General features: G+C 58.8%; 1 protein-coding gene across 1 annotated transcript; it reads left to right on the forward strand.

Annotated features, from left to right (window-relative positions):
- Nucleotides 1-57: 57 nt before the first annotated feature.
- On the forward strand, nt 58-26,110 carry MRC2 (mannose receptor C type 2). Its single transcript, XM_057423994.1, has 30 exons — nt 58-215; nt 10,149-10,547; nt 10,936-11,109; nt 11,335-11,499; nt 11,639-11,752; nt 12,396-12,539; nt 12,987-13,175; nt 14,013-14,167; nt 14,379-14,486; nt 16,346-16,461; nt 16,588-16,736; nt 16,858-17,075; nt 17,271-17,413; nt 17,783-17,885; nt 17,994-18,132; nt 18,751-18,786; nt 19,099-19,259; nt 19,445-19,512; nt 19,702-19,802; nt 19,903-20,048; nt 20,379-20,493; nt 20,580-20,743; nt 21,076-21,184; nt 21,598-21,836; nt 21,925-22,093; nt 22,437-22,586; nt 22,698-22,817; nt 23,328-23,507; nt 23,853-23,879; nt 24,998-26,110. Exons 1-30 carry the CDS (start codon nt 125-127, stop codon nt 25,216-25,218), a joined length of 4,413 nt encoding a protein of 1,470 aa, XP_057279977.1. The 5' UTR covers nt 58-124; the 3' UTR covers nt 25,219-26,110.

Below are 26,110 nucleotides of genomic sequence, written 5' to 3' on the forward strand. Positions count from 1 at the left end.
CTCTTGGCGCTGTCCCTCCCCCTCCCCCCTCCCCCCCCTCCTCCTCCTCCTCCTCCCCCTCCCCGCCCGCCCCCCGGCCCGGACGGCGCGGAGCGGCGCGGAGTGGAGCGCGGTGCGGCCGGGGATGGGGCGCGGCTCCGCGGGACCGCGGCCCCTCCGCGCCCCCCTCTGCTGCCTCCTCGGCCTCCAGCTGGTGCTGGGCGCTGCGCACCCGGGTAGGACCGCGACCCCCCCCCCCCCATCCTTATCCGCGCGTTATTATTGGGTACCCCAACAGCCCGGTTTGGGGGGGGGGGGGGTGCCAGTGCAGTTGCCGTTGCTCCGGTTTTGTTTCCCCCCGGGATGCTCCGTTGCCGTTTAGCGCCGTTTGTTTTACCCCAGCCTCCCTCGGTCGCCGTTCGTTCCGACGCGTTTTGTTTTCTCCAGTTTCGCCGCCTCGCGTTCCCCCCCCCCCTCCCGTTTGACTCCCGCCCCGCGCCGCACGCAGCGTCTGGCCAAAACGGCGGAAACGCTTCCGCGGGCATGGGGCGGGGGGGAACGGGAGCCGGCGCCCCGCAGCGCCCCGCAGCGCCGCTCCTTTTGTCTCCCCGGGGAGCGCAGCTCGCGGAGGGGAGGTCGGAAAGGGGCCGGAGGGTTTTGTGGGAGGCTTCCTCCGTCTCCCCTCCTGCTCCCCCCTTCCCTTTCCCATCACAGGGAGCAGTCTCGGGCTGTCCGCAGCCTCTCTCATTTTCTGCCTTAGTTTCTCACAATCAGTTGGCCACATTCTGCTTTAAAGCCTTCTGGAAACACCATGTGCCAAACGCCTGAGGCTCCTCAGCCCTGGCTCTGCCGTTTAAGACACTTTTTACCCCGGGATAGTTTGTCCCAGCAGTGAGGAGCGGCTCCTGTTGCTGCCTTGGATTCATTTGGCCTTATTGAGAAACTTTATTTATTGAAAGAAGAGCACAATTGGCTGCTTTTGCCTGAAAACAACCCCTCGGCCTGGTTTGTTCAAGTATGTTTAGCAAATCCAAGGCGGATTTGGGAATGGCAGCATGGGAGAGCACTGCCCTGCTCCCTGCCTTGCCCCTGTTTGTCCATCTCTTCCCAGCCCAGCAGCTCCCTGGGGCTGAGCACAGCCAGGGCAGGACCTGGTGTTGCTGGTGTGATCCCGGTGGCACCAATCCCGTGCCAGACGAGGGATGTATGAGCTTTGGGGGCTCACGGCTTGGAGAAACTGGAGGTGGAGGTGATGGGATGTACCACAGGGCATTCAGAAGAGCCGTTGCCAGGGTTTGGAGACAGCCGAACCCCCAGCATCCTGCAGCTGAATTCCCATTAAACCTCCCCATAATTTACTTGAGGGCCGTGAATTCCTCCTCCTTTTGTGGTTTTGCAGGGGATTGCTTGATTCCAGCAGGGCTCAGCTACCTGTAAGGACCCATTCTGGCTGCTTAACCCTGAGAAATGCTGGTGGGATCCGGGGCTGGCGAGCACCAGGACAGAGGCAGCTCTGTCCCTGCACCGGGGCAGGGCGAGGAACAAGGCAGCTTTCAGCCTGCTCCAGCCCTCGGTGCTGAGCTGCTCACACCGAGCACCGTGATGGCATCCTCAACGCACCCATTTCTCCACTGCTTTCCCCACCATCATCCTTACTTGGACCAAGGGGATGAAGGGGATGGTGCCAATGGAGGTGCCACATCCGAGGTCCCCCAGCACCAGGCTGGGCTTGCAGCTCAAAAAGGATCCTTGCTGGGATAGGTTAGTTCTTGGCTGCAGGATTGCTTTCCCTGCGGAGCTGTCACTTCATGACAAAATCCCTGCCTTCGGGAAACTGGATCAGGAGGTTTGTGGCTCCTGGTTGGAATGTCACCACCAGCTGCCCCGTCTCTGCAGTATCGCTTGGGTACCCACGCTCTTGTCTTGGGGAAGCAGGCTGCAGCTCCTGTCCTGCTATGGCTGCAGGCAGGATGAGGTCCTGCTGTTGATGTGAGACCATGGTGTTGCTGGTGTTTTGGATCAGCTTCATCTGTGTCTATGGGACCATGGGTGGGAGATGCTGTGTCAGGTTTGCACCGAGGGGAGGGGGCAGAAGGGACCCCAAGGAGAATTTACAGCCTATAAACCAAACAGAACAGCTTCTGCATGAAGCTCCCCCTGGTTTGCAGTGGAAGTAACCTGTTGCCTGGCAAATGCAGCTCCAAGAAGTGATAACTCGATCTGCTTTGGATTATTTAGGAGGGAAGGGGGATGCGGTGTTGGTTTTGGTGCTGGGAGTGCAGGGGCTGGGTGCCTGGCAGGGGACAGTGGGACCTCGCTGCCTCAGCAGGATGAGACTGAGATTGCACAAGTGACAGCAATGAGGAGCAAAAGCGATTGACCCTTTGGTGCAAACCTCCCTCAAAGCCACTGGATGAGGTTTCCCACCCCGAGGCAGCACCGTGCACATGGGAATGTGTTTGAGGCGTGAGGTCCTGGTGATGGTTAAAGCCACGTTGCAGGTCTCTCTCTTTGCCTTTATTTCTGGCTGGGTTTTGCACCTTTCCCCAGGGCAGAGGCGCGCTCCTGCCTTCTGCTTCCTTAAGTGTTTTCCAGGGAAGCTTTTTGCCCCCATATCAAAGCTAAAGGTGGCTGAGGGGCTGTAATTGCTGTCTGTTAAATGCAACAGATAGACCCAGAGGAGAAGACTGGCCCTGGTGCCTGGAGAAGGGCAGCAAAAGGCTTTTGCCCATGTTGGTGCATCACGGGTGCATCGTGCCCTGCTCCAGTGCACCCAGCAATCAGGTGGGAGCAGGAGCAGCCCCTTGAGCCCATCCCGTTGTTTCCTCTGTGGGTGTTTTAAGCCGTTTGGGAGATGTCCTTCACGTGCAGGCGAGGAGCAGGGGTTTGGTTGCTGTGAACTGTGCCGAGCCCGCAGAGCATCAACATTTTTCTCATTCTTCAGATTGCTCTGAGCCCAAAAAGGACCCACACAGATGTGCTTTTCCTTAAAGGATCCATCTTTAATGAATTAAGGATTAGAAAATGATGAGGGGATTGACTTGTGGATTCCTAAGGGTACTCTTTAGCCCGGGAGCGAAGGTTTGGCTGTTTGCAAGGGGCACAGGGTATTTTCCAAGCTGGGAGCTCAGTCCTCTGCTGCACCTTGTGCTGTCTCAACAGGGATGTAAATGGGGTTTTCCACGTAAAGCAGTGGGTTTGCAGGATGATGCTGGAGCTGGGAGTGGGGAGATCAAGCCCTTTAGATGAGACATTAGGAAGAATTTCCCTGTGAGGATGATGAGGCACAGGGTGCCCAGAGAAGCTGTGGTTGCCCCATCCCTGGCAGCATTCAAGGGCAGGTTGGACACAGGGGCTTGGAGCAAGCTGCTCTAGTGGAAGGTGTCCCTGCCCGTGGCATTGGAGTTGGATCTGGATGAGCTTTAAGCTCCCTTCAACCCAAACCATTCCATGATAATGCTATCAAAATGTCTGATGTAGAGCATGACTGATGGGGGGAAGTTTCAGTAGCATTGAGAAGAATGGTAGTTTTCAGCCATCTGTGATGGAGCTGCATCCATGGGGACGCATGTCCCATGTATCCCATCACATCCCTGGATGTGGCCATGGATTTGCTGCCTGGGGGCCTGTGCTGTGGTGGGGTGCACAGGTCGGGGTGGTCAGATGGGCCAGAGCCATCCCCAGGACAAGGCTGAGGATGCCAGGCTGGATGAGAACATGTATATGGGACAGGATGTTCGTGCTGATCCTAGCCATGGTGTCCTGTTGGCCTGTTAGATGGATGGCACTGCCTTCTTCTCCCTGCATTCCCAGAGAGTCAGCAAACCTGGGATTTTTCCCTCTGGATGTGTGCCCGGAGCCTGAAGTGGCTCTGGGTACCAGAGGGTGGATGCTGGGGTCCTTGTCCCCTGCAGTGGCTGTGGCTGCGTCGCTTGACTTGCCCATAGGCCAGCATTCCCTGTGGAATGTGTTGGGTTGCATCCCAGGCAGGGTGTGGGTGATTGGGCTTTTAATGCCTGCAGGCAGGCTGCAGTGCAGACTGTGGGACCCTGTCCAAAGCCTTCACGAGCCGCAGGGTGAGCAGGGTGCTAGGTAGCCTGCGCATCGCAGCCAAGTAAGGAGCTTGTCTCATGCAGCTCCCACCGTGTAAACAGCAGTTTCTTGGCGAGCCAAGAGGAGCTGCTCAGCCCCAAGCGCAGGTCCTGCGGCTTCAAACCCTGACCCAGGCCATGGGGAGCTTCGCTTTCTTCCCTGGGGAAAGGGAGGGATCTGCTCCTGCTCCCTGAGCTTGCTTTTGAAGCAAATCCAGGCACCGACCCCTTTTTATTGACAGGCTGAGAACACTGGGGCTGTGAAGAGAAACTGCACAGAGACCTCAGAGCAGCTTCCAGTGTCTGAAGGGGGCTACAAGGATGCTGGGGAGGGACGGGAGCAATAGGACAAGGGGTGATGGGTTCAAACTGAAACAGGGGGGATTTAGGTTGGATCTAAAGAAGTTCTTTACTGGGAGGGTTGCTGATGTGCTGACACAGGGTGCCCAGAGAAGCTTAAGATCCAGAAACGTCTTAAGGTCCTTTCCAACCCAAACCAGTCTGGGATTCTGATTCTGGAGCTGGGCTTGGAGCACCCAGAGCTGCTTCTGGCCCCAGCTGGGCCCTGGGGATGTGCTGGGCTGGGGGGAGTCTGCAGGACACTGGGCAGCATCACTGTTTGGATGCAGATCTCTAGTTGAGGAGCATCAGGGGTGGGGAGGTTGGTGTTTGCCATCAGTTCTCAAGCAGACAGGAGCAGTGCCTGTGCCCCCTCTTGAGCCAGGCACTTACGGCCTGCCCTGGGGCCACTGGTATCTGCATTTCCTTCCCTTTTAAGTTTGTCTTTTAAATCTAAAGTTCCTCTTTAAGGCAGCAAGAGTCTGTTGATGCCCCGAAGCAGCTGTGGAGGGAGGCAGAGCAGTGATGCCCTCCCCATGGGCTGGGGCTGCTCTCATACTCCTCGGTCCACGGCAGCAGGGATGCTCAGCTCTGCTGTTGGGAGCTCTCGCTGGAGTATCTTAGAACCACTTCCCCTTCCTAGCCCTTGGAACAGTGCACAGGCTCCTTCCTGGGTCTCTCCCTATCCCAGCCCTTCCCTCTCCTCCCGCAGGGCTGTGTATCCCATGGGCAGCGCCGCCTTCTTCTTCTTCTGTTGTATTCTTTTATTCCAGGGGGGTTTGCTGCTGATCTCCCCCCCCGAGCTTGGTGCGTTCCCACTTTGTGAATGAGCTGCCAGTTCCCACAGCTTTCCTTCCATCACTGCAGGGTGGATTTTGGAGCCTCTGCTCACCCTTAGGCAGCGTAACAGGCTGGAAGGCTGCTGGTTTGGAGCAGGGGGGTCCTGTGCCCTGTTTTCTAATGGGTGGGAGCGTGTGAAAGCCGGAGGTTCAGGCTCAAAGGTTTCTTTATGCACCGTGGGAGTGAGGGCTGGGTTTCTTGCTGCAGGATGTGGTGGGTAAAGCTTTTCCACAGGCTCCCAAACCCAAAGGAAGGGGTTTGTCAGCAGGTTGGCTTTCCTCAGGTGGGGGTCTGGGTCTTGGAGCCCTCATGGCTTCCCTTTCCATCCCTGCAAGTGTTCACACCCCATGTGGACGAGGCCCTCAGTGCCATGGGTTAGTGGTGGCCTTGGCAGTGATAAGGAATGGCTGGAGTTCCAACCTGGTTGATTCTAGGAGCCCCATTTGCTGCTGTGCCTGGGGCACATGCTGGGGTTTGAGGATTTGCAGCCTTTGCCTGGTGATTTGGGGCAAACCACATCCATGGCCATGTCTGCAGCACGGAGAGCATCATCCGTGTTGCTCTGTGTGCCACCCTTTATGGCAATAGCCATGCTTTTGCTCTTCTCCATGCCAAGATCTTGGGGATGGCATCAGCCTCTCCTGGAGCTGCTGCTCAGCCTCCTGCACAAAGCAGGATTGGGGCTGGGTGGTTTGGGCAGTCCCTTCACCAGTGGAGCTGGATGGGGTTCTACCATCAAATGTGTACCACAGTGATCCTCCAGAGGCACCAAGGGCATGGCAGGGATGCGGGCACAGAGGCGAGTGGCACTGCCATGCTGGGACCAGTGTGACTGCATCCCTCCGGGATAACCAGGACTGGGCTCCAGCAGTAGCTTCAGTTCCCTCTTGGAATTTACTCCCTGATTTGCAGCTGGTGATGGGAGGGTGACAAACACAGCAGAGCAGCGATGCTCTGGGTGTCCTGGTGTGGATGCCCAGGCTGGGATGCTCCAGGGACAGGAACACCCGTGCTGCAGTGCTTTCCATGTCCGCCACCACTGATGGTCACCTCTGTCCCCTGGAGCTTCCCCATCCCCATTGCCTGTCTCATTGGTGCTGCCCACACCCCACAGTTGCAGGTTGCGAAGCTTTCCTCGCTCGTTGTGGGGTGGGAAAGGGTTGAGCTCAGTTCCTTCAGTTCTGACTTCCTGCTGGCTAAAACCTGCTTTTTTTTTAATGGAAAAATAATGTGGAGGCAGGCACAGGGTGTAAGAACTCCAGTGAGGCTGCCCCAGAGAACAGCTTCCCCATCGCTGCATTGCTCAGCCACTGGCTCCAAGGCTGGTTTCTCCCACTGTGCTGGAGCACGAGCATCCCGGTATTTCCCATGAGGAGGAGGAAAGCATCAATCCCAGCTCCCCGCTGTCCCCACCATCACGCTGCCTCATAGCACCAGCGGGTTTCCATGCTCATCCCAGTAAGCCAGAGGCAGCATCCTGGTGTCTGTGTGACAGCATCCTTGCTGAAAGCGTGGAGTTTCGCTTTGCTTTCACAGTTCCTCTGTGCAGGAGGAGGAGCAGGAGGAGGAGCAGGACACGATGGAGCAGAGCTGCTCGGAGAGGACTCTGCTCCAAAGATGTAGGATGCAGGAGGGAGAGGCATGGGGTGTGCGAGGGCTGCGTTTGCTCTGTGGGATACCAGGCTGGGAGGAAGGAGTCATCAATACAAACTTGTCCCATCCCATCCAACTCTGCATCCATCCCAGTCATCAGCAGCTGGGTGGGAGAGGGAAGAGCTCACTTGGGTGCTGAGGTTGGTGGTGGTGCTGGAGCTCTGCGGTCCAGTGTCCATGGCTGCATCTTGGAGTGGTTGGGAGATGGTTGGGACCATGCAGAAAACACTGGAAGCCGTTTGCTCCATAAGCATTGGAGCCCATTGGGGTTCAGGGGGTCAGGGAGGCTGGAAGCTCCTTTTGGTGCCTCAGGGGCCTGTCCAATGTCATGGACACCCCATGTCACAGCCCCAAAGTCCCTATAAGTAAACGTTGGACATGGTCTAGTGAGAGGTGTCCCTGCCCATGGCAGGCGTTGGAACTGGGTGATCTTCAGGTCCTTTGCAACCCAAACCATTCTATGGTTCTATGAAAGAAAAGCGTATTTGGGTGAAGCACAGCACGTGCCTTTGCTGATGTGTGTTCAGCTCATGCTGGTGGTCCCCCTGCTCCAGCCTCACTGACTTCAGCGCACAGCACATTTGCAATGGGAGCAGATGGGGGCACTGGGAGGGGTGAAGGCTGAGCTGGTGCTGAAGCTTTCCCATTCCTCCTGGCTCAGCAGGGATGGAGCAGGGCACACGTTGAGTGGCATCTCCTTGCTTGGAGCTAAGGGCCCATGGCTGAGCTGCCTGCAGCGTGCAGAGGCAGCCCCAAACCCTCAGCCTGTAATTTCCTCCCACCAGCTCTTCTCTTTTTAGAGTTAAATGATACCTTGTGCTTTTCCAGCCCTGGGGCTGCCCCTCCAGTCTGGACAGCTTCCTCTGAGCCCCATACTTTGCCCTTACACAGTGCTGCACAGCCCCAGCGCGGTGCTGAGCACCCTGAGGCCGGCTCCTGGGGTGGCTCCAGGGCTTCCCAATGTGCTGCTCATATTTTCCTCAAATCCAGGTTAGCAGATAAATGGAGAGGGGTGTCCCGTTGCTGAACCCTAATTGCTATGTGATGCTCGTGGTGGAACAGCCTTTCCTATTCCCAGTCCCAACAGGGTGGGGTTTGGCTCCTTTGGGAGCACTGTGACCCAGGGAGGTCTCATCCTGACCGAGTGCTGGTACTCGGGCCCATTGGGATGCAGCACTGATGCAGAAGTGCTTTAAAGTGTCCCCCGTGTCCCTGGTGATGGGTTGCAGTGATGGTGATGGGTTGCACCACCTGCTGCTGTATGGGGATGCCATGGGAGATGCTGGCATGGTGAGATGGGTGTTTTGGGGAGGACGATGATGCCTCCTGATGTCCAGGTTGGGATCAAGCCAGCCCCGGTTTCAGGGACCAGCCTGAAGGCAGCCAAAATTGGCCCCGTTGGAGTTTTTGCTTATTTTGCCATGGTTTGAAGGATGTTTTCTGAGAAATGAAGCATTTCTTCTTGGAGACCTTGCATTTTCCTGCTGCACGTGCACAGCCTCTGCTCCCTGGGGACCACCGCGCCAGCGGGCTTCGCTCCTCTCTGTTTGAGGCCATCACTGATGTCACCTCGGCTGGGGAATGGGCATTTTACATCAGTGCTTTCCTGGAGCTCTGGAATGAAGTGGGGGTGTCTTGGGGGTGTCTTTCTTCCTCCATTTCTTATTTCCCCTCAGAGACAGGCAGGGAAGTTTGCTGAGCAGGGGTGTTTGTTGCTCGAATGCAGCAGGGCCGCCTGCAATAACATAGCTGGGGCAGGGTGAGGTTGTGGGGGAATAGGAAATGAAAACCTTTCTAGCCCAAAAACATTCATATAATGGCAAGAACCCAAAGCAAACCCAAGCTAAATATAGCGGGGCCCACGAGCTCGCCTTGACTTCTGCTGAATGCCTGTGCTGGAGCAACAAATGGGCTGCTTTTAAAGCAGAGAATACCCCACAGGAGTTATGTTGTGGATGTGCTGCTTTGTGCTGGGCTGGCGAGGCAAGAAGTGGCTGTTTGGGGTCCCTAGGGGTGACTTTTTAGCTTAGAAATACGGGTTAGGAAGAAGGAATGATCTCTGAACAGTGACACGTCAGCTGGGGCCGCGTGTCCCAGCGCAGCATCCCGGGGGTACCGGTTCATCCAGGCTCTGGGTGGATTCAGGCGCTGGGGCGATGCTGGGGCTCAGATTGCCGTGAGGATGCAGGGCTGGAGCGTGGGCCATGCGTGGAGCCAGGGCTGGGATCAGGCTCTCTCCCCTCCGCAGCTGCACGAGTGCTTTATCTGCTGGCAGCGATTCCCTTGCTCTGCTCCCGCCTCCAGCGCCTGGGCTGGGATTTCCAAGGGTCCTGACGCGACGTTCCGTATTTGCTGGGGCTGTGCCCGTGGGAGCTGTGGCTGCGGGCAGGCGTTTTCCATCACGCCCTGTTCACACGATGGGAGATTCACCCCGGAGTTCTTTCTGCTGTAACAGCTCCCCAAATACACATAAAAATGATGGATGCGCTCGCTGTTCCCTGCTCTTTTCCTCCATCCAGAGCAGATGGCCGGTGCCGAAGCCATTGGCGTGGGCTCCTGCAGCCGGGTGCTGCTGCTGCTGCTGGGAGCTCAGTTTTGAGCAGCTCTGATGATGCTGTTGGCTTTGATGCCCAAACACTGGTGCTTTGTGGGGATGCCACACTTAGTGCAAACACCCGTCTTTGGAGCCCAGCACCCTGAGGACAGGCACTGGGGCAAACTGCCCATGGCAGGGGGATGGAACTGGATGAGCTTTAAGGTCCCTTCCAACCCAACCCATTCCATGGTTCTATGAATCCCTGGGGTTCTTTTTGCAGGGAAGTGGTGGTCCCCGATGTGCTGGGTGCTGTACCCAGGGATGCACCATGAAACTTGCTGTGCGTGGGAGGGGAGCCAGGATGCTCCAAGCCCCTGTGTCCAACCTGGCCTTGAATGCTGCCAGGGATGGAGCAGCCACAGCTTCTCTGGGCACCCTGTGCCAGCGCCTCAGCACCCTCACAGGGAAGAGCTTCTGCCTTATCTCCAACCTAAATCTCCCCCATTTCAGTTTGAACCCATCACCCCTTGTCCTATTGCTACAGTCCCTGATGAGGAGTCCCTCCCCAACATCCTTGCAGCCCCCTTCAGACACTGGAAGCTGCTCTGAGGTCTCCATGCAGCTTCTCTTCTCCAGGCTGAACAGCCCCGATGTTCTCCATTTTTACTCATTGCTTTAACCCTTTTCACCCTTCCCCCCCCCCTCCCCAGACTCCAAAGTCTTCCTCATCTTCAACACGGGTGCTCAGGGCTGCCTGGAGACCAAGGACTCGCTGGTGCGACTCTCCAAGGGCTGCAACACCAGCACCCCGGCCCAGCAGTGGAAATGGGTGTCCCGAAACCGCCTCTTCAACGTGGGGGCCATGCAGTGCCTGGGGGTGTCGTGGCACGGGGCCAACGCCACGGTGGGGCTGCACCCCTTGGCCACCTACGAGTGTGACCGGGAGTCCGTCAACATGCGCTGGAGCTGCCGCGGGCTCGGGGAGCAGCTCTCACAGCATCTCAGTGCCCGCCCGGGCAACTCCTCCCTGGATAGAGGGGACCAGGCACGCGGCTCGCAGTGGAGGACGTATGGCACCGAGGAGGACCTGTGCTCCGTGCCCTACTCTGGTAATGCCTCATTGGGCGTTAGTGTTATCCCATAACCCAAACGGGGTGCCCAGAGAAGCTGGGGCTGCCCCATCCCTATTAAAGACCAGGTAGGATGGGGATTGGTGCAACCTGGTCTAGTGTGAGGCATCCCTGCCTATGGCAGGGGGTTGGAACTGGATGATCTTAAGGTCCTTTCCAACCCGAACCATTCTATGGTTCTATGAACCAAAACCACCCCCAAAATGTGAGCAGTTGGGTCCTGCCTGAGGAGCTTGGTCCCAGTTAGTTGTATTGGGGTGATGGGAGGTGGGCACCTCAGTAGCCCCCACAGCAGCAGCCCTCATCCCAAAGTCCCTCCAGTCTCCCATAGACACAGCCTCAAACAAGGGCTCCTCTTTTCCACCAGAGATTTACACCATCCAGGGCAACTCGCACGGGAAGCCCTGCACCATCCCCTTCAAGTACGACAACCAGTGGTTTCACGAGTGTACCAGTACGGGGCGAGAAGATGGGCATCTCTGGTGTGCCACCACCCAGGACTACGGCAAGGACGAGCGGTGGGGCTTCTGCCCCATAAAGAGTAAGTGCTGGGGATGCATTCCGTGGGGAAAAGCAGAATCCCGGTGTTCATCCCTCCTGGGAGCTTTCCTGCCTCTCCCTTTCCCTCCTGCCTCATCCCTCCTCCTGCAAGCAGCCTGCAGTGCTGGGGCGTTGCTGGGTGTTGGGGGTTTAGTAGTGGGTTAATGAGGGGTTTTGGAGCCGTGGATGGGACTCTGATGGGTGCTCACCCTCCTTGGCCCCACAGGCAATGACTGTGAGACGTTCTGGGACAAGGACCACCTCACCAACAGCTGCTACCAGTTCAACTTCCAGTCCACGCTGTCCTGGAGGGAGGCCTGGAATAGCTGCGAGCAGCAAGGGGCCAACCTGCTGAGCATCACCGAGATCCACGAGCAGACCTACATCAATGGTGAGGCAATTGCAGCCTGGGCACGCACTCATCCTCACCTGGGTGCTCTGCCTGCCCCGGGGATTGGCTTGGGGATGGTGACAGCTCGAGCTGGGGCTGGGGACACTGATCCTGCCCTTTCTGGCTGTGTTGGCCCCAGGGCTGCTGACCGGGTACAGCTCCACGCTCTGGATTGGGCTCAATGACCTGGACATCAATGGAGGCTGGCAGTGGTCAGACAACTCACCCCTCAAGTACCTCAACTGGGAGAGTGGTGAGATAAAGGGGTTATGGTGGTAATGGGGGTGCTGGGGAACAGCCTGTGAGCACTGGGGATGGTCCCATAGAACAGAGAGTGCTGTGGGGCTGTGGAGCAGCCTGGGACATCCATGGACCTATGGGGAGACACAAGGAGCTGGAGTGGGAATTGTCCCTCTTCAAGTGCCTGGGGGCCTTATGGATAACCTGGGCTGAGCTTCCTTGTTTGGGGGGGTCATGGAATCATATCACAGAATGGTTTGGGATAGGAGGGAGCTTAAAGCTCATCCAGTTCCAACTCTGGGCACCCTGTGCCAGCACCCCGCACCCTCTAAAGCTCTCCTCTGCCAGGTTAAAGCCATTCCCCCTTGTCCTGTCATGTCCTTGTCAGAAGCCCCTCTCCAGCTTTCCTGTAAGCCCCTGGAGAAGAGAAGACTCCAGAGACCTTACTGCAGCCTTTCAATACCTTAGGGGGTCCTACAGGAAAGCAGGAAAGGGTCGTTGCACCCACGCTTAGTACTGGTGTGTGGCTGAGGAGTGGTCCCCAACAACGGGCACCCATCTCTAACGCTGGGGTGCTTGTGGGGCAGAAGGACCCCCTTTGTTCATGCTCTGCCCCAGCTCCTCAGCACCGTGTCCCCCCTTATCCCCCACCCCAGACCAGCCCGACAACCCCAGCGAGGAGAACTGCGGTGTCATCCGCACCGAGTCCTCCGGGGGGTGGCAGAACCGTGACTGCGGCATCGCTCTCCCCTATGTCTGCAAGAAGAAGCCCAACGCCACCTTGGACCCGTTCCTGACGGGTGAGCAGTGATGGGAACGGGTGGTCCCGTGTTCCAGCTGGATGTGCTCCCATCCTGGCACAGTCAGGGGATGCTGCCCATGGAGATGGACGTTGGTATCCCCAGCTTGTTGGTGCCCTGGATGTGTGGAGCGGTGATTGAGCTCCCATGGGATGCCTAGATGAGTAGTGCTTGGTAGGGGAATTGAGAGCAGTGGGAGGTCCCCCGTGGTCCCCATGGGGTGGGTTGCTCTGCTCCTCTGCAAACAAAAGGGACTTTGTCCCCAGAGCTCTAAAGCCACCATTGCCTGCACCTTGCCATCGTGTGTCACGTTTTAGCTGTAGCTTTCCCACTGTTGCTTTCTCTTGGTCATCCTGAGCACCCCAAGGGACTCCCTCCCTATGGTCCCCCCCCTGGCAAGGCTGGAGAGCAGGACAGGAGCCCTCAAGCTGCCCTGTGTCCTGCCAGACTCGTGGTCGGAGGTGAAGGTGGACTGTGAGCCCAGCTGGCAGCCCTTCCAGTCCAACTGCTACCGGCTGGTGGGAGAGAAGAAGAGCTGGCAGGAGGCAAAGAAGACCTGCCTGCGGAGCGGGGGGGACCTGGTCAGCATCCACACCCTCTCCGAGCTGGAGTTTGTCACCAAGCAGGTCAAGCAAGGTAAGGGGAAGGGGAAGCTGCTGTGTCAGCAGCATCCCTGCTGCCTGGTGAGGGGGTCCATGGGAAGGTCACTTCTGTGTGATGCTGCGAAGTTGAATTAGTCTGTGGCTATGAAGGGAGTGGAAAGCCCAGGCTGGGAGTGATGTGTTCTTTGGATCCCCCATCCAGCAAATGGAAAAGCTGTGCCCGGGAGCCTGCAGTGCTTAGGAGGAAAACACACAGCTGCAGCTGGGAATGGCACCAGGCCCAGCTGGTTGAATGTAGAAAGAGATGGGGGAAATCTGCTTGTGCCACCCCTCATTAGGGTCACCCCCAGGGTGGGTTTTGCTGCTCCCATATGAGTGCAGCCCATCCAGCGAGCCCGCATCCTGACCCTTATCCAAAGGGAAATGCCTGGTAGCCAAACCTGCCGTGGGGACATCGGGGGACCCAGACTCCAGTGGGCACTGGGGAGGGGCTGAGGAATGAATGGAGTTAGTGCTGGGGGAGGCAGGAGCCATAGGAGGCTGGGTGAAGGAGGGAGACATCCCCAGGCTGGGGGCAGACTGGGATGCGAGGGAATGGTTGAAAACCATTGGACCTGAGCCTGTGGGTCCAGACTTTGACCATTCTGCCCCAGACTGCTGCAAATGTCCCTGTGTTTGCCCCCTCCTTGCAGGCAGGAGCTGCCCTCCTTTGTCCTGCTGGCAGCGCTGGGCTGAGGCTGAGCCCTGCGGTGGGGTTTGCTGCTTTGCAGAGACCTGGTCCCATCACTGGGGCTCGTGTGCTGGGGGGGGGCTCTGCAAGGTTTCAGCCAAGCAGAGGGAATTCCAGCCCCAAACCCTCCTGTCCCGGCAGATGTGGAGGAGCTCTGGATTGGCCTGAATGACCTCAAGCTGCAGATGAACTTCGAGTGGTCGGATGGGACCCCTGTGCGGTTCACATACTGGCATCCCTTCGAGCCCAACAACTTCCGTGACAGCCTGGAGGACTGTGTGACCATCTGGGGACCGGTGAGCGCCTGTGCTGGGGTTTATCCTGCAGCATCCTCATGGCCAGGGGAGGGATACCGTGGGGAGTGTCTCCAGAGGCGGCTGGACCTGGCTGGGATGGGAGGGATCCAGCACAGCATCCTTGGGGATTTGGTGTAGAACCAAGGTGGGGGTGGATGGTCTGGGAAATACCCCAGATGAGCTCACTCCTGCTTTTCTCCATGCTGTGCAGGAGGGGAGGTGGAATGACAGCCCATGCAACCAGACCCTACCATCTATCTGCAAAAAGCCCGGGAGGGTGAGCCAGGAGAAGGAGGAGGATGACCACGGGTGCCGGAAGGTGAGGGGGACCTGGGGCAGGATGTGGCTCTGCCTGATGCTCAGGGATACAGGGGGCCTCTCCCCAAACCCATTTCAGGCAGCCCTGAGGAGAAAGCGCCTGGAGCTGCTGCTGTGCTTGGGGGCTCAGCCACTCGCTTCCAAGTTTGCACGAGGCTGCAGGAGGAAACTGGGACAAAACTCCCGTCTCCATCATCCAAGATCCTCCCCCTGGGGCTGGCCTGCTTGCCAGCAGGGACGTTAATGTATTCCTTTCTCCTTTCGCCTCCATCTGTGCCAAAACCCATGGGACAGAGGCAGCTGCCGGCCCCGTGCTCGCCGCGATGGCAGGCTGCCTTTTCCAGGCGGGATGCAGGCATTCCAGGGACGCCACCACCGACGTGGTGGGTTCTCACCCAACCGTGCTCTGCCTCAGTTTCCCCAGCCATTGAGCTGAGGCCGCCCCATTCCCACGCTCACTTGGAAGTCTCTTTTGTGCCTGTCCCAAGGCTCCGAGCAGCCAGGCTGGCATCGCCAGCGCTTGAACGGCTCCCAGCATCTCAGAGCAAGCCAGCGGGCACTGGCACCCACACCAGTGACAGCCCAAATGGGCTCCTTCACCCTGGCACAGCAGAGACAAATCTTGGCATTATGGGAGCTGCCAGCCAGAGCCAGAGGAATCCCAGTGCTGGGGACAAGGTGCTTGGTGGCCGTGTGCTGCCATCACCCATCCGCTCGTCCTGAGGGCTAATAGCATGTCCCCGTGTGGATACAACCCTCCTGCCTCGCTAGCCACAGCCTTACCCTGAGTGCCCAACAGAGATGTACCTGGTGGGGAACAAACTGGCCATGATACATGAACCAAGGAGAGGCATTTCCCGTCCTCATCCTCACATTTGCACCCAGACGCAGAGGCAGAGAAGGCAGCATCTTGCTTGGACGATCAGCCCCGGTCCTCTCCGCCCCCATGCGGGGTTTTCTTGGTGGCTTTGCTGTTTTTTCTCCCCCTTTTCAAACCCTCTTTACTTTTGTAAGAGCCTTAAAGGAAGCTCAGGGGGGAATGGAGGTTTGAGCAGTGGGAAAGGCAGAGGCGCAGAGGGATGCGGGGCATGCCAGGAGCTGGGGGCAGCAGTTGGGGCTGATGGTCCTGGCCCCTTTTCCTTGACTCTGGGGAAAGGCTGCAGGAGCAGGAGTTTGGGAGGAAAAAATAAGTGGGATTTGGGGTAATTTCCCTCTTGGTCTCCCAAGGGTGCTTTCCTCCCCACCATGCTGCTGCTACTGCAGAGGACACGAGTCTTGGGATAAAGCCCTGGTGATGGTTCCTATCGTACAGGAGGGTCCCTGAGCCTCCCCCTCCTAAGCCCCTTCCCACCCTTGCTCTTCCTCTCACGGGTGATCCCTTATGTCCCTCCCCACGGCTGCTGCCAGCCCCAGGGCCGCCCCGCTCCCTGCTCTGGCAGAAGACAGGAGCTATTGTGTCTGCAGCCCCGGAGAGGCTCCAACATCAACAAGGCGGGGGATTAAAGCAGGCTGCGGTGGGACTCGCTCTGGATCCGGCCCCATGGCGTATAGAGGAGGATTGTGCTCCCCTCCCCGCACCCCAGCCGGGCTGGACATTGGCAGGGACAGACATTCCCTGGCTTTGAAGCTGCATGGGTGTTTGTTTTGCTTGCAGCCATGTCCTCCGGGAGCAGGGGTTTGTTAGAGCTCAGAGCTGAGCGGGGTCAAGCTGGGGGGGCCGAGGGCAAGAGACTTCCAGGAGAAGGCAGAAGTGGTGGCAGGGGGACGTGGGACTTTGTTCTCAATGCCTGGGTTCGCTCCCATCCTTCTGGGATGGGCTGGGGTGAGCAGTGGTGGATGCTCCCTGTCACCCATCCCCAGGGCTGGAAGTGGCACAGCCCCTCCTGCTTCTGGCTGGGTGAGGACCGTGTCCCCTACAGTGATGCCCGCAGGACGTGCTCTGACTACGGCTCCACGCTGGTCACCATCACCAACAGGTCGGTGCCACACCAGTGGTGGTGGGTTTGCCCCCATGGCAGGGTATGACCCCACAACTGGGCTTTGCATGCTGGGCTGCTCAGCACCTCCGCTCACAGCATCACCCGTCCTTGCTGCCCCTCCAGGTTCGAGCAGGCATACGTCAGCAGCCTCATCTATGGCTGGGATGGGGAATACTTCTGGACAGCGCTGCAGGACATCAATGAGACGGGTGCTTTCCGCTGGCTGAGCGGCGACGAGGTCATGTACACCCACTGGAACCGCGACCAGCCCGGTAAGGAGGTGCCCATGGGTGGGATGGGGACATCCCCCCCATGCAGGGTGGGTGCTGGCTGTGCCGCTTGGCACGGTCCAACCCTAAGGCAGGCATCCCCCCGCTCCCGTGAGCGCTCCAGGTTACAACAAGGGTGGCTGCGTGGCCCTGGCCACCGGCAGCTCCATGGGGCTGTGGGAGGTGAAGAACTGCAGCACCTTCAAGGCCAAGTACATCTGCCGGCAGAACCTGGGCACCCCGGTGAACCCTGAGCTGCCCGGGCCGTACCCCACACCCAGCCTCACCGCTGCCTGTCCTGCGGGATGGAGCTCTGACTCCAAGCTCCGGCACTGCTACAAGGTGAGTCCAGGCTGGATATAAGGAAGAAGTTCTTTACGGTGAGGCGCTGGCACAGGATGCCCAGAGAATTGGTAAATGCCCCATCCCTAGCAGTGCTCAAGGCCAGGTTGGAGCCTTGGCCAACATGGTCTAGCGTGAGGCATCCCTGCTCATGGCAGGGGTTGGAGCTGGTTGGTCTTGGGGTCCTTTCTGTAGGTGTTCAACTACGAGAAGCTGCAGGAGAAGAAGACGTGGATCGCAGCACAGGAGTTCTGCCGGGAGCTGGGGGCCCAGCTGCTCAGCCTGGGCAGCTACGAGGAGGAGCACTTCGTCGCCAACACCCTCAACAAGATCTTTGGGTGAGGTTTTAGCCCGTGTCCTGCTGCCCAAGTGCGCTTGGCACGAGCCCACGCCCCCGTGGATGGAGCAGGGATGTGGCTCTCTGAGCATGAGCTTGAAGGTGCCTCGGTGTGGCTACACCAAAGGGAGAAGTGCAGGAAATTTGGTGTCATTGGGGGATGGAGCTTGGGTTTGAAACTCCTTCAGCCCTGAGCTGCTGTGCCCAAGGTACTGCCTTTGGGTGTTGCAGGGACAGCGGGCTTTGAAAGCAAGCAAAAAGGCCAGGTTATAAATGGATATCTGTATATAAATGTACACATATTCGTATATCCGTGTACAACACTCCTGTCTGGGGGGGTTGTTCTCATCCTTCCCCCGGCTCCCTGCAGGGAGTCGGAGCCGGAGCTCCATGAGCAGCACTGGTTCTGGATTGGCCTGAACCGGCGGGACCCTGCAGGGGACAGGAGCTGGCGGTGGAGCGATGGGCTGGGGGTGAGTGTGTGGGGGTGCCAGCAGGATGGTTGGCATTCGGGGTGCAGTGGGGGGCAAATGGGGCCCAGGTGGAAATGCCCAACCCCTCCCGTCTCTCTCGACCCCCAGTTTTTCTACCACAACTTTGACCGCAGTAACTACGATGACGATGGCATCCGGAGCTGCGCGGTGCTGGACCTGGCCTCCCTGCAGTGGATGCCGATGCAGTGCGAAGCTCAGCTGGACTGGATCTGCAAACTGCCCAAAGGTACCGGCCAGGAGGCCCCCAGACCCTTCAGCTCTGGATAATGTGGTGCAGGATGGGCTGTGGGGTGGTGCAGAGGGTGTGGGGGGACCCTCTGTTATGGGAGAAGAGAAGGCTCCATAAAGGGAGACCTTAGAGCAGCTCCAGTGCCTAAAGGGGCTACAAGAAACCTGGAGAGGGGCTTTGGACAAGGGCCTGTAGGGACAGGCCAAGGGAATGGCTTTAACCTGCCAGAGGGGAGACTGAGATGAGCTCTTAGGCAGAAGCTCTTCCCTGTGAGGGTGCTGAGGCGCTGGCACAGGGTGCCCAGAGAAGCTGTGGCTGCCCCATCCCTGGCAGTGTTCAAGGCCAGGTTGGACACAGGGGCTTGGAGCAAGCTGCTCCAGTGGAAGGGGTCCCTGCCCGTGGCAGGGGTTGGAACTGGATGAGCTTAAGGTTTCTTCCCTCCCAAACCATTCTGGGATTCTATGGTATGATTCTGTGATGAGTCCTAACCCAGAGGCTGGGAGAGGCACTCTTCATCCCAGGGGGATTCAGGAGGGCATCTCACACTTGGAGCCGGGGGGTAGTTTGCACCCCAGACCCGCACCCCCTGACAGCCTCCCCTTGCCCTTTCTCCAGGTGTCGATGTGAAGGAGCCAGAGATCACAACCCAAGGTGCGTTGGTCACAGGCTTGTGTCCATCCAGCATGCACCATCCCCCCTGGGCATCCGCCACCCATCACACGGTCCTTGTGGGACATCCCTGCAGTGTGTCCCCAGAAGGGTGGATCCTGTGCAGGGTCATAGGAGGGAGGAGAGCCCCAGCATCCTGCTGCTGCCCCTTGCTGCACAACCAGGCAGGATCAGGCTCCTCAGCTCCAGCAGCAGGGCAAAAGCAGAGCAGGGGACTGAGGGACAGGGCTGTGGGTGCTGGTGGCTGTGGCAGGGGTGACATGGCCATGGCATGACACTGGTCCCTGCCTGCAGGCAGCAAAGAGTGGGTGAAGTACCAGGAGGCCGAGTACAAGTTCTTTGAGCATCACTCGACATGGGTGCAGGCACAGCGCATCTGCAGCTGGTTCCAGGCAGAGCTGGCATCAGTGCACAGTGAGGCTGAGCTGCGCTTCCTGGGCCAGAACCTCAAGAAGGTACCAGGGGATGGGGATGCTGCTGTCGGGCTCCACTCCTTCCCCTGCTTGTTTCACCCTTTGCTGGAGGAACCTGGGGGCAGCCGGACTCTGTGGGAGTCAGGGTGATGCTCATGAAGTGGCTGCAGTTGTCCCAAGGACTCCTCAGTCCCTGCAAGGCACTGATGTGTCCTCTCTGGGTGCAGTTCTCCAGGGGCCAGGAGCAGCACTGGTGGATCGGGCTGCACACCTATGAGAGCGATGGGAGGTTCAAGTAAGTCAGAGATAGAGGCGCTGCATCCCCGCATGTCGCCATCCCGCTGTCCCCAGCTCTTAGAGCCCTGTGGCTCAGTGCCTGGAGGTTCCTCCCCCATGAGAGGGCAGTGGTGTGGTGAGGGTGTGCAACTGGTCCCATTCACCAACTCACTGCTTGGCTTTCTGCTGCCACTGGTGCCTTCCCCAGGTGGTCCGATGGGTCCTTGCTCAACTTTGTCTCCTGGGCACCAGGCAAGCCCCGGCCCATCAACAAGGACAAGAAGTGCGTTTACATGACAGCGAGCAGAGGTGAGGGGCAGGATCTGGCTCTGAAGGGGCTGGGGCTGAGCAGGGATACCCCTACCCCAGTGCCGTAGGGGGATCATGTCTGGCTTGTCCCTCCCCACAGAGGACTGGGGGGACCAGAAGTGCATGACAGCGCTGCCCTACATCTGCAAGCGGAGCAATGGGACGATGGCAAAGCCTTCCATCCCACCACCGCCTGCTCCTTCAAGTGGGGGCTGTCCCCGTGGCTGGCTTCCCTTCCTCAGCAAGGTGGGGCAGGATGGAGAGGGGACGGCCGCTCTGAGGTGGAGATGGGGTGGCTGAGATGTGGCAGGGTGGAGAGGGATGCGTGCATGTGCTCTGGGGATGATGCTGGTGGATGTGCGGGGATGCGGAGAGAGCTGCGCTGTGGGTGCAGGAGGGATGGGGACGGTGCACGTGGATGCTGGGAGAGGTATGGGATGGCAGGAAAGGTTGGGAGGCTGGCAAGCTGGGTGCAAAGGGGAGAAGAACTTGGGGCAGAGTGGGGCTGGTGGTTGAGAGGGGAGGGTACAGGGCTGACTGCACCCCATGGACCATCTCGTGCCCCCACCCGTGCAGTGCTTCAGCTTCAATGGCCATGACAAAGCTGAGATAGTGAAGTGGCCAGAGGCGAAGCAGGCGTGTGAGAGCCAGGGCGCTGTCCTGGCCACCATTGCCAGCCCCTTGGAGCAGGGTAAGTTCCCTGCTCTGCCTCCCCCTGGCACCGCTGGCTGGGGACCTGCTGGGGATGGGCCTCAGTGTCTCACCAGCTGCTTGCAGCTTTCATCACATCCATGCTGCCCAACATCTCCTTCGACCTCTGGATCGGCCTCCACGATGCCCAGAGGGAGTTCCAGTGGGTGGTGGGTGAGCCGCTGCAGCACGTGAGCTGGGCACCCGGAGAGCCCTCAGGATGCAGTGCCTCCAGCCCCCGTGACAAGCCAGTGAGTGACCCCCCCAGAGCATCCCTGTGTCCCACCATGAGGATCACAGGTTTGGGTTGGAAGGGACCCAAAGCTCACCCGGTTCCAACCCCTGCCACGGCCAGGGACACCTTCCACTAGAGCAGCTTGCTCCAAGCCCCTGTGTCCAACCTGGCCTTGAACACTGCCAGGGATGGGGCAGCCACAGCTCCTCTGGGCACCCTGTGCCAGGAGGGAAGGTTTTAGGGTGCTGGGATGGCTTTCCAAGGGATCTGGCCCTGCAGGGTAGGGGTATCCATGGGGTGGGAGGGCCATGCTAAGGGCAGTGCTGACCTCATGGCTTGTCTGTGCAGACCAACTGTGTGGTGGTGTGGCATGGCTCCCCCCCCCACTTCACGGGACGCTGGGATGACCGGAGCTGCACGGAGGAGAAGCACGGCTACATCTGCCAGCAGAGCATAGGTACGAGGGGGACAGCCCCAGCTACTGCCCGCTGGGGGCCTGCTACCACCACCCCGGTGCCCCGTGCTGCGGTGGGGCACTGAGTTCAACATGAAGTTGCTCCCCCCAAAACTCAGTGTGGGATGTCCCTGGTCCTAGCTGTTTGTGGGGTAACCTCAGACCTGTGCACTCCAGCCTGGCTTGGTGTGTCCATAGGGATGATGGATGGTTCCAAGGTGGGGATGGCATTGGGGTATCACTGCTCGTTGCCCATGGGGACATGGCATATCTGCTCTCCCTGGTCACGCCGGGATGTCCCTTGGTTCCATGCCCTGTGCACAGCGCTGCCACAGACACTCTGGGGGATGGATGGGGTGGGGATGAGGAGCTGAGAGTCCTCCATGCCCTCTGACCATGTCTCTTTGCTCCCTCAGACCCGTCCCTGAGCCCCCCGCAGACGCTGTCCCCCCCCTCGCCCACCGGCACCCTCTTTTACCACAACAGCACTTACCGCATCCTGCAGAAGCCCCTCAGGTGGCACGAGGCGCTGCTGCTCTGCGAGACCCTCAACGCCACCCTGGCCACCATCCCCGACCCCTACAGCCAGGCGTTCCTCACCCAGGCCGTCAGCAGCCTGCGTGCTCCGCTCTGGATCGGCTTGGCCAACGATGAGGTGAGGGAAGGGGGCAAATGCATGGAAGGGGGGTCCCCAGCCCAGGTCACAGCAGCCCCCAAAGCTTCTCCTCCCCTTGGTTCTGCAGGGAGGCCGGAGCTACTCTTGGCTGACGGAGGAGAACCTCTTCTATGCCAACTGGCAGGATGGGGAGCCCAAGCAAGTCTCCGGCTGCTCCTACATGGATGTGGATGGGACCTGGCGCACGGCCGGCTGCGACACCAAGCTCCAGGGTGGCATCTGCCAGCTCCAAGCAGGTGCTGGCTGTGGGGGGCCTGGTGTGGGGCAGACTGGGTGGGATGCAGGGTTGGAGATGGCATCCCACCAGGGACCTCCTGCACTGTGTGTGTGTGTGTGTGTGTGTGTGTGTGTGTGTGTGTGTGTCCTTGTGGGGCTTGTGCTGTCCCCAGCATGCTGTAGGATGCTGACACCATCCCTGGCAGCATTCAAAGACAGGTCAGAGCAAGCTGCTCTAGTGGAAGGTGTCGCTGCCCGTGGCAGGGGGTTGGAACTGGATGAGCTTTAAGGTCCCTTCCAACCCAAACCACTCTGTGATGCCCACACTCTTCTGCTGTCTGCAATGCACTGTGTGCCCCCCAGGTGTCTCCCGCACACACAAGTGGAGCTACAGTGGCAGCTGTCCCAGATCACTGGAGGACTCATCCTGGATCCCCTTCCGGGACCACTGCTACACCTTCCACATGGAGATCACTCTGGGGCAGAAGGACGCCATGAAGAGGTGCCAGAAAGGTATGAGAGGGGGCTGTGGGGGTGGAGGGGGTGATGCATCCTCGGGAATGGAACAGGGTAAAGTTCCATCCTCCGAGGTCTGGGCACTTCCCTGACCCTCTTTCCCTGCAGTTGGCGGCACAGTGTTGTCCATCCAGGATGAGATGGAGAACGTCTTCGTGTGGGAGCATCTCCAGGCGTACGAGGGTCCATCCAAGGGTGCCTGGCTGGGCATGACTTTCAACCCCAAAGGTACAAAGGAAGAAGAGAGGTCTTATATATTCTAGACACCGCCATGAATTCCCACCAGGTCTTCAGTGAGCAGAAGTCCTTGGTGGTGGCAGCAGTGGCACATGTGCCACGTGTCCTCCTCTGGCTTGTGGGATGGCAGTGGTGCCTTTAAAGGCCAGATCTTCCTCAAGGCACTTGGAGCCTGCACCTTCAGGAAGATGCCCTTCAGCCCCTGGTCTTCTCCATTGCCCCATAACTCCATAAGCCCTCCCCATCACACCTTTCCACTGCCCCATCACACCTCCCCATCGCTCCATCGCTCTAAACTTCCCTTGTTTCAGTTTGAACCCATCACCCCTTGTCCTATCACTGCAGTCCCTGATGACAGAGACTGGAAGCTGCTCTGAGGTCTCTACGCAGCTTCTCTTCTCCAGGCTCGCCTCTCCATCACCCCATCCCACCTCCCCAGTGCTTTCTGAACTGGGGCACAGATGGGGTGTCCCCTTCAGCTGTAATTCTCCTGTTTCCCAGGTGGCACCTTGGTCTGGCATGACAACACTGCCGTCAACTACTCCAACTGGGGCCAGCACGACACGGGGCCCAGCATGCTTAGCCAGAACAGTTGCTACTGGATCCAGAGCAGCAACGGCGTGTGGCGCCTGGGCTCCTGCACCAACGTCACCATGGGGGTCATCTGCAAGATCCCCAGAGGTAGGGACCCCCACTGCTGTGCCTGGGGTGATGTGGGGTGAGCTGGGGGTTGGGGCAGGATGCTGCAGGGCAGAGCTCTGCTTTGGGCAGTTCCAGGATAGGGGGTTGGTTGTAAGGCTAGGGGCTGGGGTCTGCAGGTCCCCAGTAGGCTCAGTGGTCAGCTCTGCGTGTCTAAATGGCTGGGGCAGGATGAATGCAGCAGCAGAGCAGCACCAGAGGATGCAGGTGCATCACATCGTGTCCGTGTGGTGCAGCACTGAGAGCAGTGGAGAATGTGGGGCTGGTGGGGCTGGCACTGGGAAGGTGCCATGGCCATGCACTCATGTCTCTGTGTTGCCGTTGCAGTGGAGGAGAGCAGCTTTTCCAGGGCAGGTGAGTGGTACCTTTAGGCTGCACACAGGACCAGGACCTGGTGCCTGGCTTGTATCAGTAGCCAAAGAAATGATGTTTGCGGGTGGGAAATGCCATTTCCAGGTGGTTTTGGCCCTCAGTCAGGGCTCTCCAGGAGCCATCCCTCCATGGAGGAGTGTGTCCAGCCAGTCCTTTGCCAGGCTCCCCTGCCCTTGCCCACAGTGCCAGGCCAGGCTGGGGGATGTGGCTGCCCCATCCCTGGCAGTGTTCAAGGCCAGGTTGGACACAGGGGCTTGGAGCAAGCTGCTCTAGTGGAAGGTGTCCCTGCCCGTGGCACAGGTTGGGACTGGATGAGCTTTGAGGTCCCTTCAGCCCAAACCAGTCTGGGATTCTGTAGCATCTTCAAACAGACCAGGTTGCCCAGAACCACATCCAGCCTGGCCTTGAATGTCTCCATGGATGGCGCATCCACCTCGTCTCTGGATAACCTGTGCCAGTGTTTTACCACCCTCATTGTAAAGATCTTCTTCCTCATAGCCAGCCTGAATCTCCCTCTTTCAGGTTTTAAACCTTAAAGGTTAAAAAGATTTAAGGGTTTTTTTTTTAACCTTTAAATATTTTTTAGGGTTAAAACCATCACTCCTTGTCCCATCACTCCTTGTCCTATCACTAAATTCCCTGATGAAGAGTTCATCTCCAGCATCCCTGTTGCCCTCTTCAGACACTAGAAGCTGCTCTGAGGTCTCCATGCAGCTTCTCTTCTCCAGGCTCACCTCCCCATTACCCTTTAGTTTTTTTTAGGGTTAAAACCATCACTCCTTGTCCTAGTGCAACAAGCCCTGCTAAGTCTCTCCCCATCTTTCTTATGGGTCCGTTTCAAGTAACTGAAAGGCTGCAACAAGGTCTCCCCAGGCTGAACAACCCCAACTCTCTCACAGAGCATTTCCTCCTAGGGAGGGGTGCTCCATCCCTCTGATGACTTGCATGCCCCTCCTCTGGACCAGCAGGTCCGTGTCTTTCCTGTACTGAGGGCTCCAGACACTGCACTGCAGGGGGGTGTCCCCACAGCAGAGGGGCAGAACCGCGGTGGGGCAGCAGGAGGGGTCCGGCTCCTTCACCAGCCTCTTCTCGCCCCGCAGCGCTGCCGGAGAACACCGCGGCCGTGGCGGTGGTGGTGCTGTCGGCGCTGGCGCTGTGCGCCGTGCTGGCGGTCGCCGTGTACCTCTACAAGCGGCGGCGGAGCGCGGAGCGCGGCGCCTTCGAGAGCGCCCGGTACAGCCGCACCACGTCCAACCCCAGCGAGGCGGCCGAGAAGAACATCCTGGTGTCCGACATGGAGATGAACGAGCAGCAGGACTAACGGGCACGCTGGGGACGGGGACCTGGGGAGGGGGGGGGACACAGAGCATCAAACACTATCCCCATGGCGCGGGTTGGGGTTGGGGTCTGGCCTGGAGCTGGGGTCCCTCCTGCCCCGCGGGTCGCTGCTGCCATCTCCAGGCTGGTCCCCAGCTGCCCACAGGAGGCAGTTTCAGGGCTAAAAAGCTTTCCGATGGCATGGACAGGCTCCGAGGTGCCTTCCCCTCAGGAGAAGGCAAGTGTGGGTGTTCAGGGTCTTGCGGTGGGCTTGTTCCCCCTGGAGCTGGTGCCCGAGAAGGCATCCTCCTGGGCAAGAGGTCCCTAAAGCCGATCTACCTCCCCTCTGCACACAGCGAGGGCCCTGCCAGCCCCTGTCCCTGCCACCGTGCTACTCCTCTCCCCCTGCTCAGCCTCATGCCCCACCTCCAGCAGAAAGAGACACGGAGATGCCGATTCGAGTGTGGACCCTGCCAGCATCACTAATGGGATCCTCTCTCTTCCCTGGCGCATGCTGGGGGCTGCAGCCAGAGCCTGCCCTCCTTTCTGTTTCCTTTGGGAGGGGTGGGAGAGGGGGATGTCCCAAATAACCATACGGGAGCAAACTGCTGGCCAGGCTCCTCTCCATTGGGAGCATCCCAGGCTCCACGGGAGGAGCTGGGTGCTGCGGCAGGGCCCCCCTCTGTCCCTTGCCAGGCAGGGGTGCGCGGTGCTGGGGTCACTGGTTGCCTTGTCCGGGCCGGAAGGATGAGTATCAGGGCTGTAGGGTGGGGAGAAGTTTGGAAGCTTTGGTGGTTGTTTTGGAAGTTGGGTGTTCCTCTGTTTTTTAAGGAAACGACAGCTTTTGTTGCTATGCTGTATTGAGTGCGTGCTGAATATATACGTTCTTTCACACA

This window comes from Pezoporus wallicus, unplaced genomic scaffold (genome assembly GCF_028554395.1).
Source record: "Pezoporus wallicus isolate ANWC-B61680 ecotype Strahan unplaced genomic scaffold, APGP_CSIRO_Pwel_v1 contig_8251, whole genome shotgun sequence".
NCBI lineage: Eukaryota > Metazoa > Chordata > Aves > Psittaciformes > Psittacidae > Pezoporus > Pezoporus wallicus.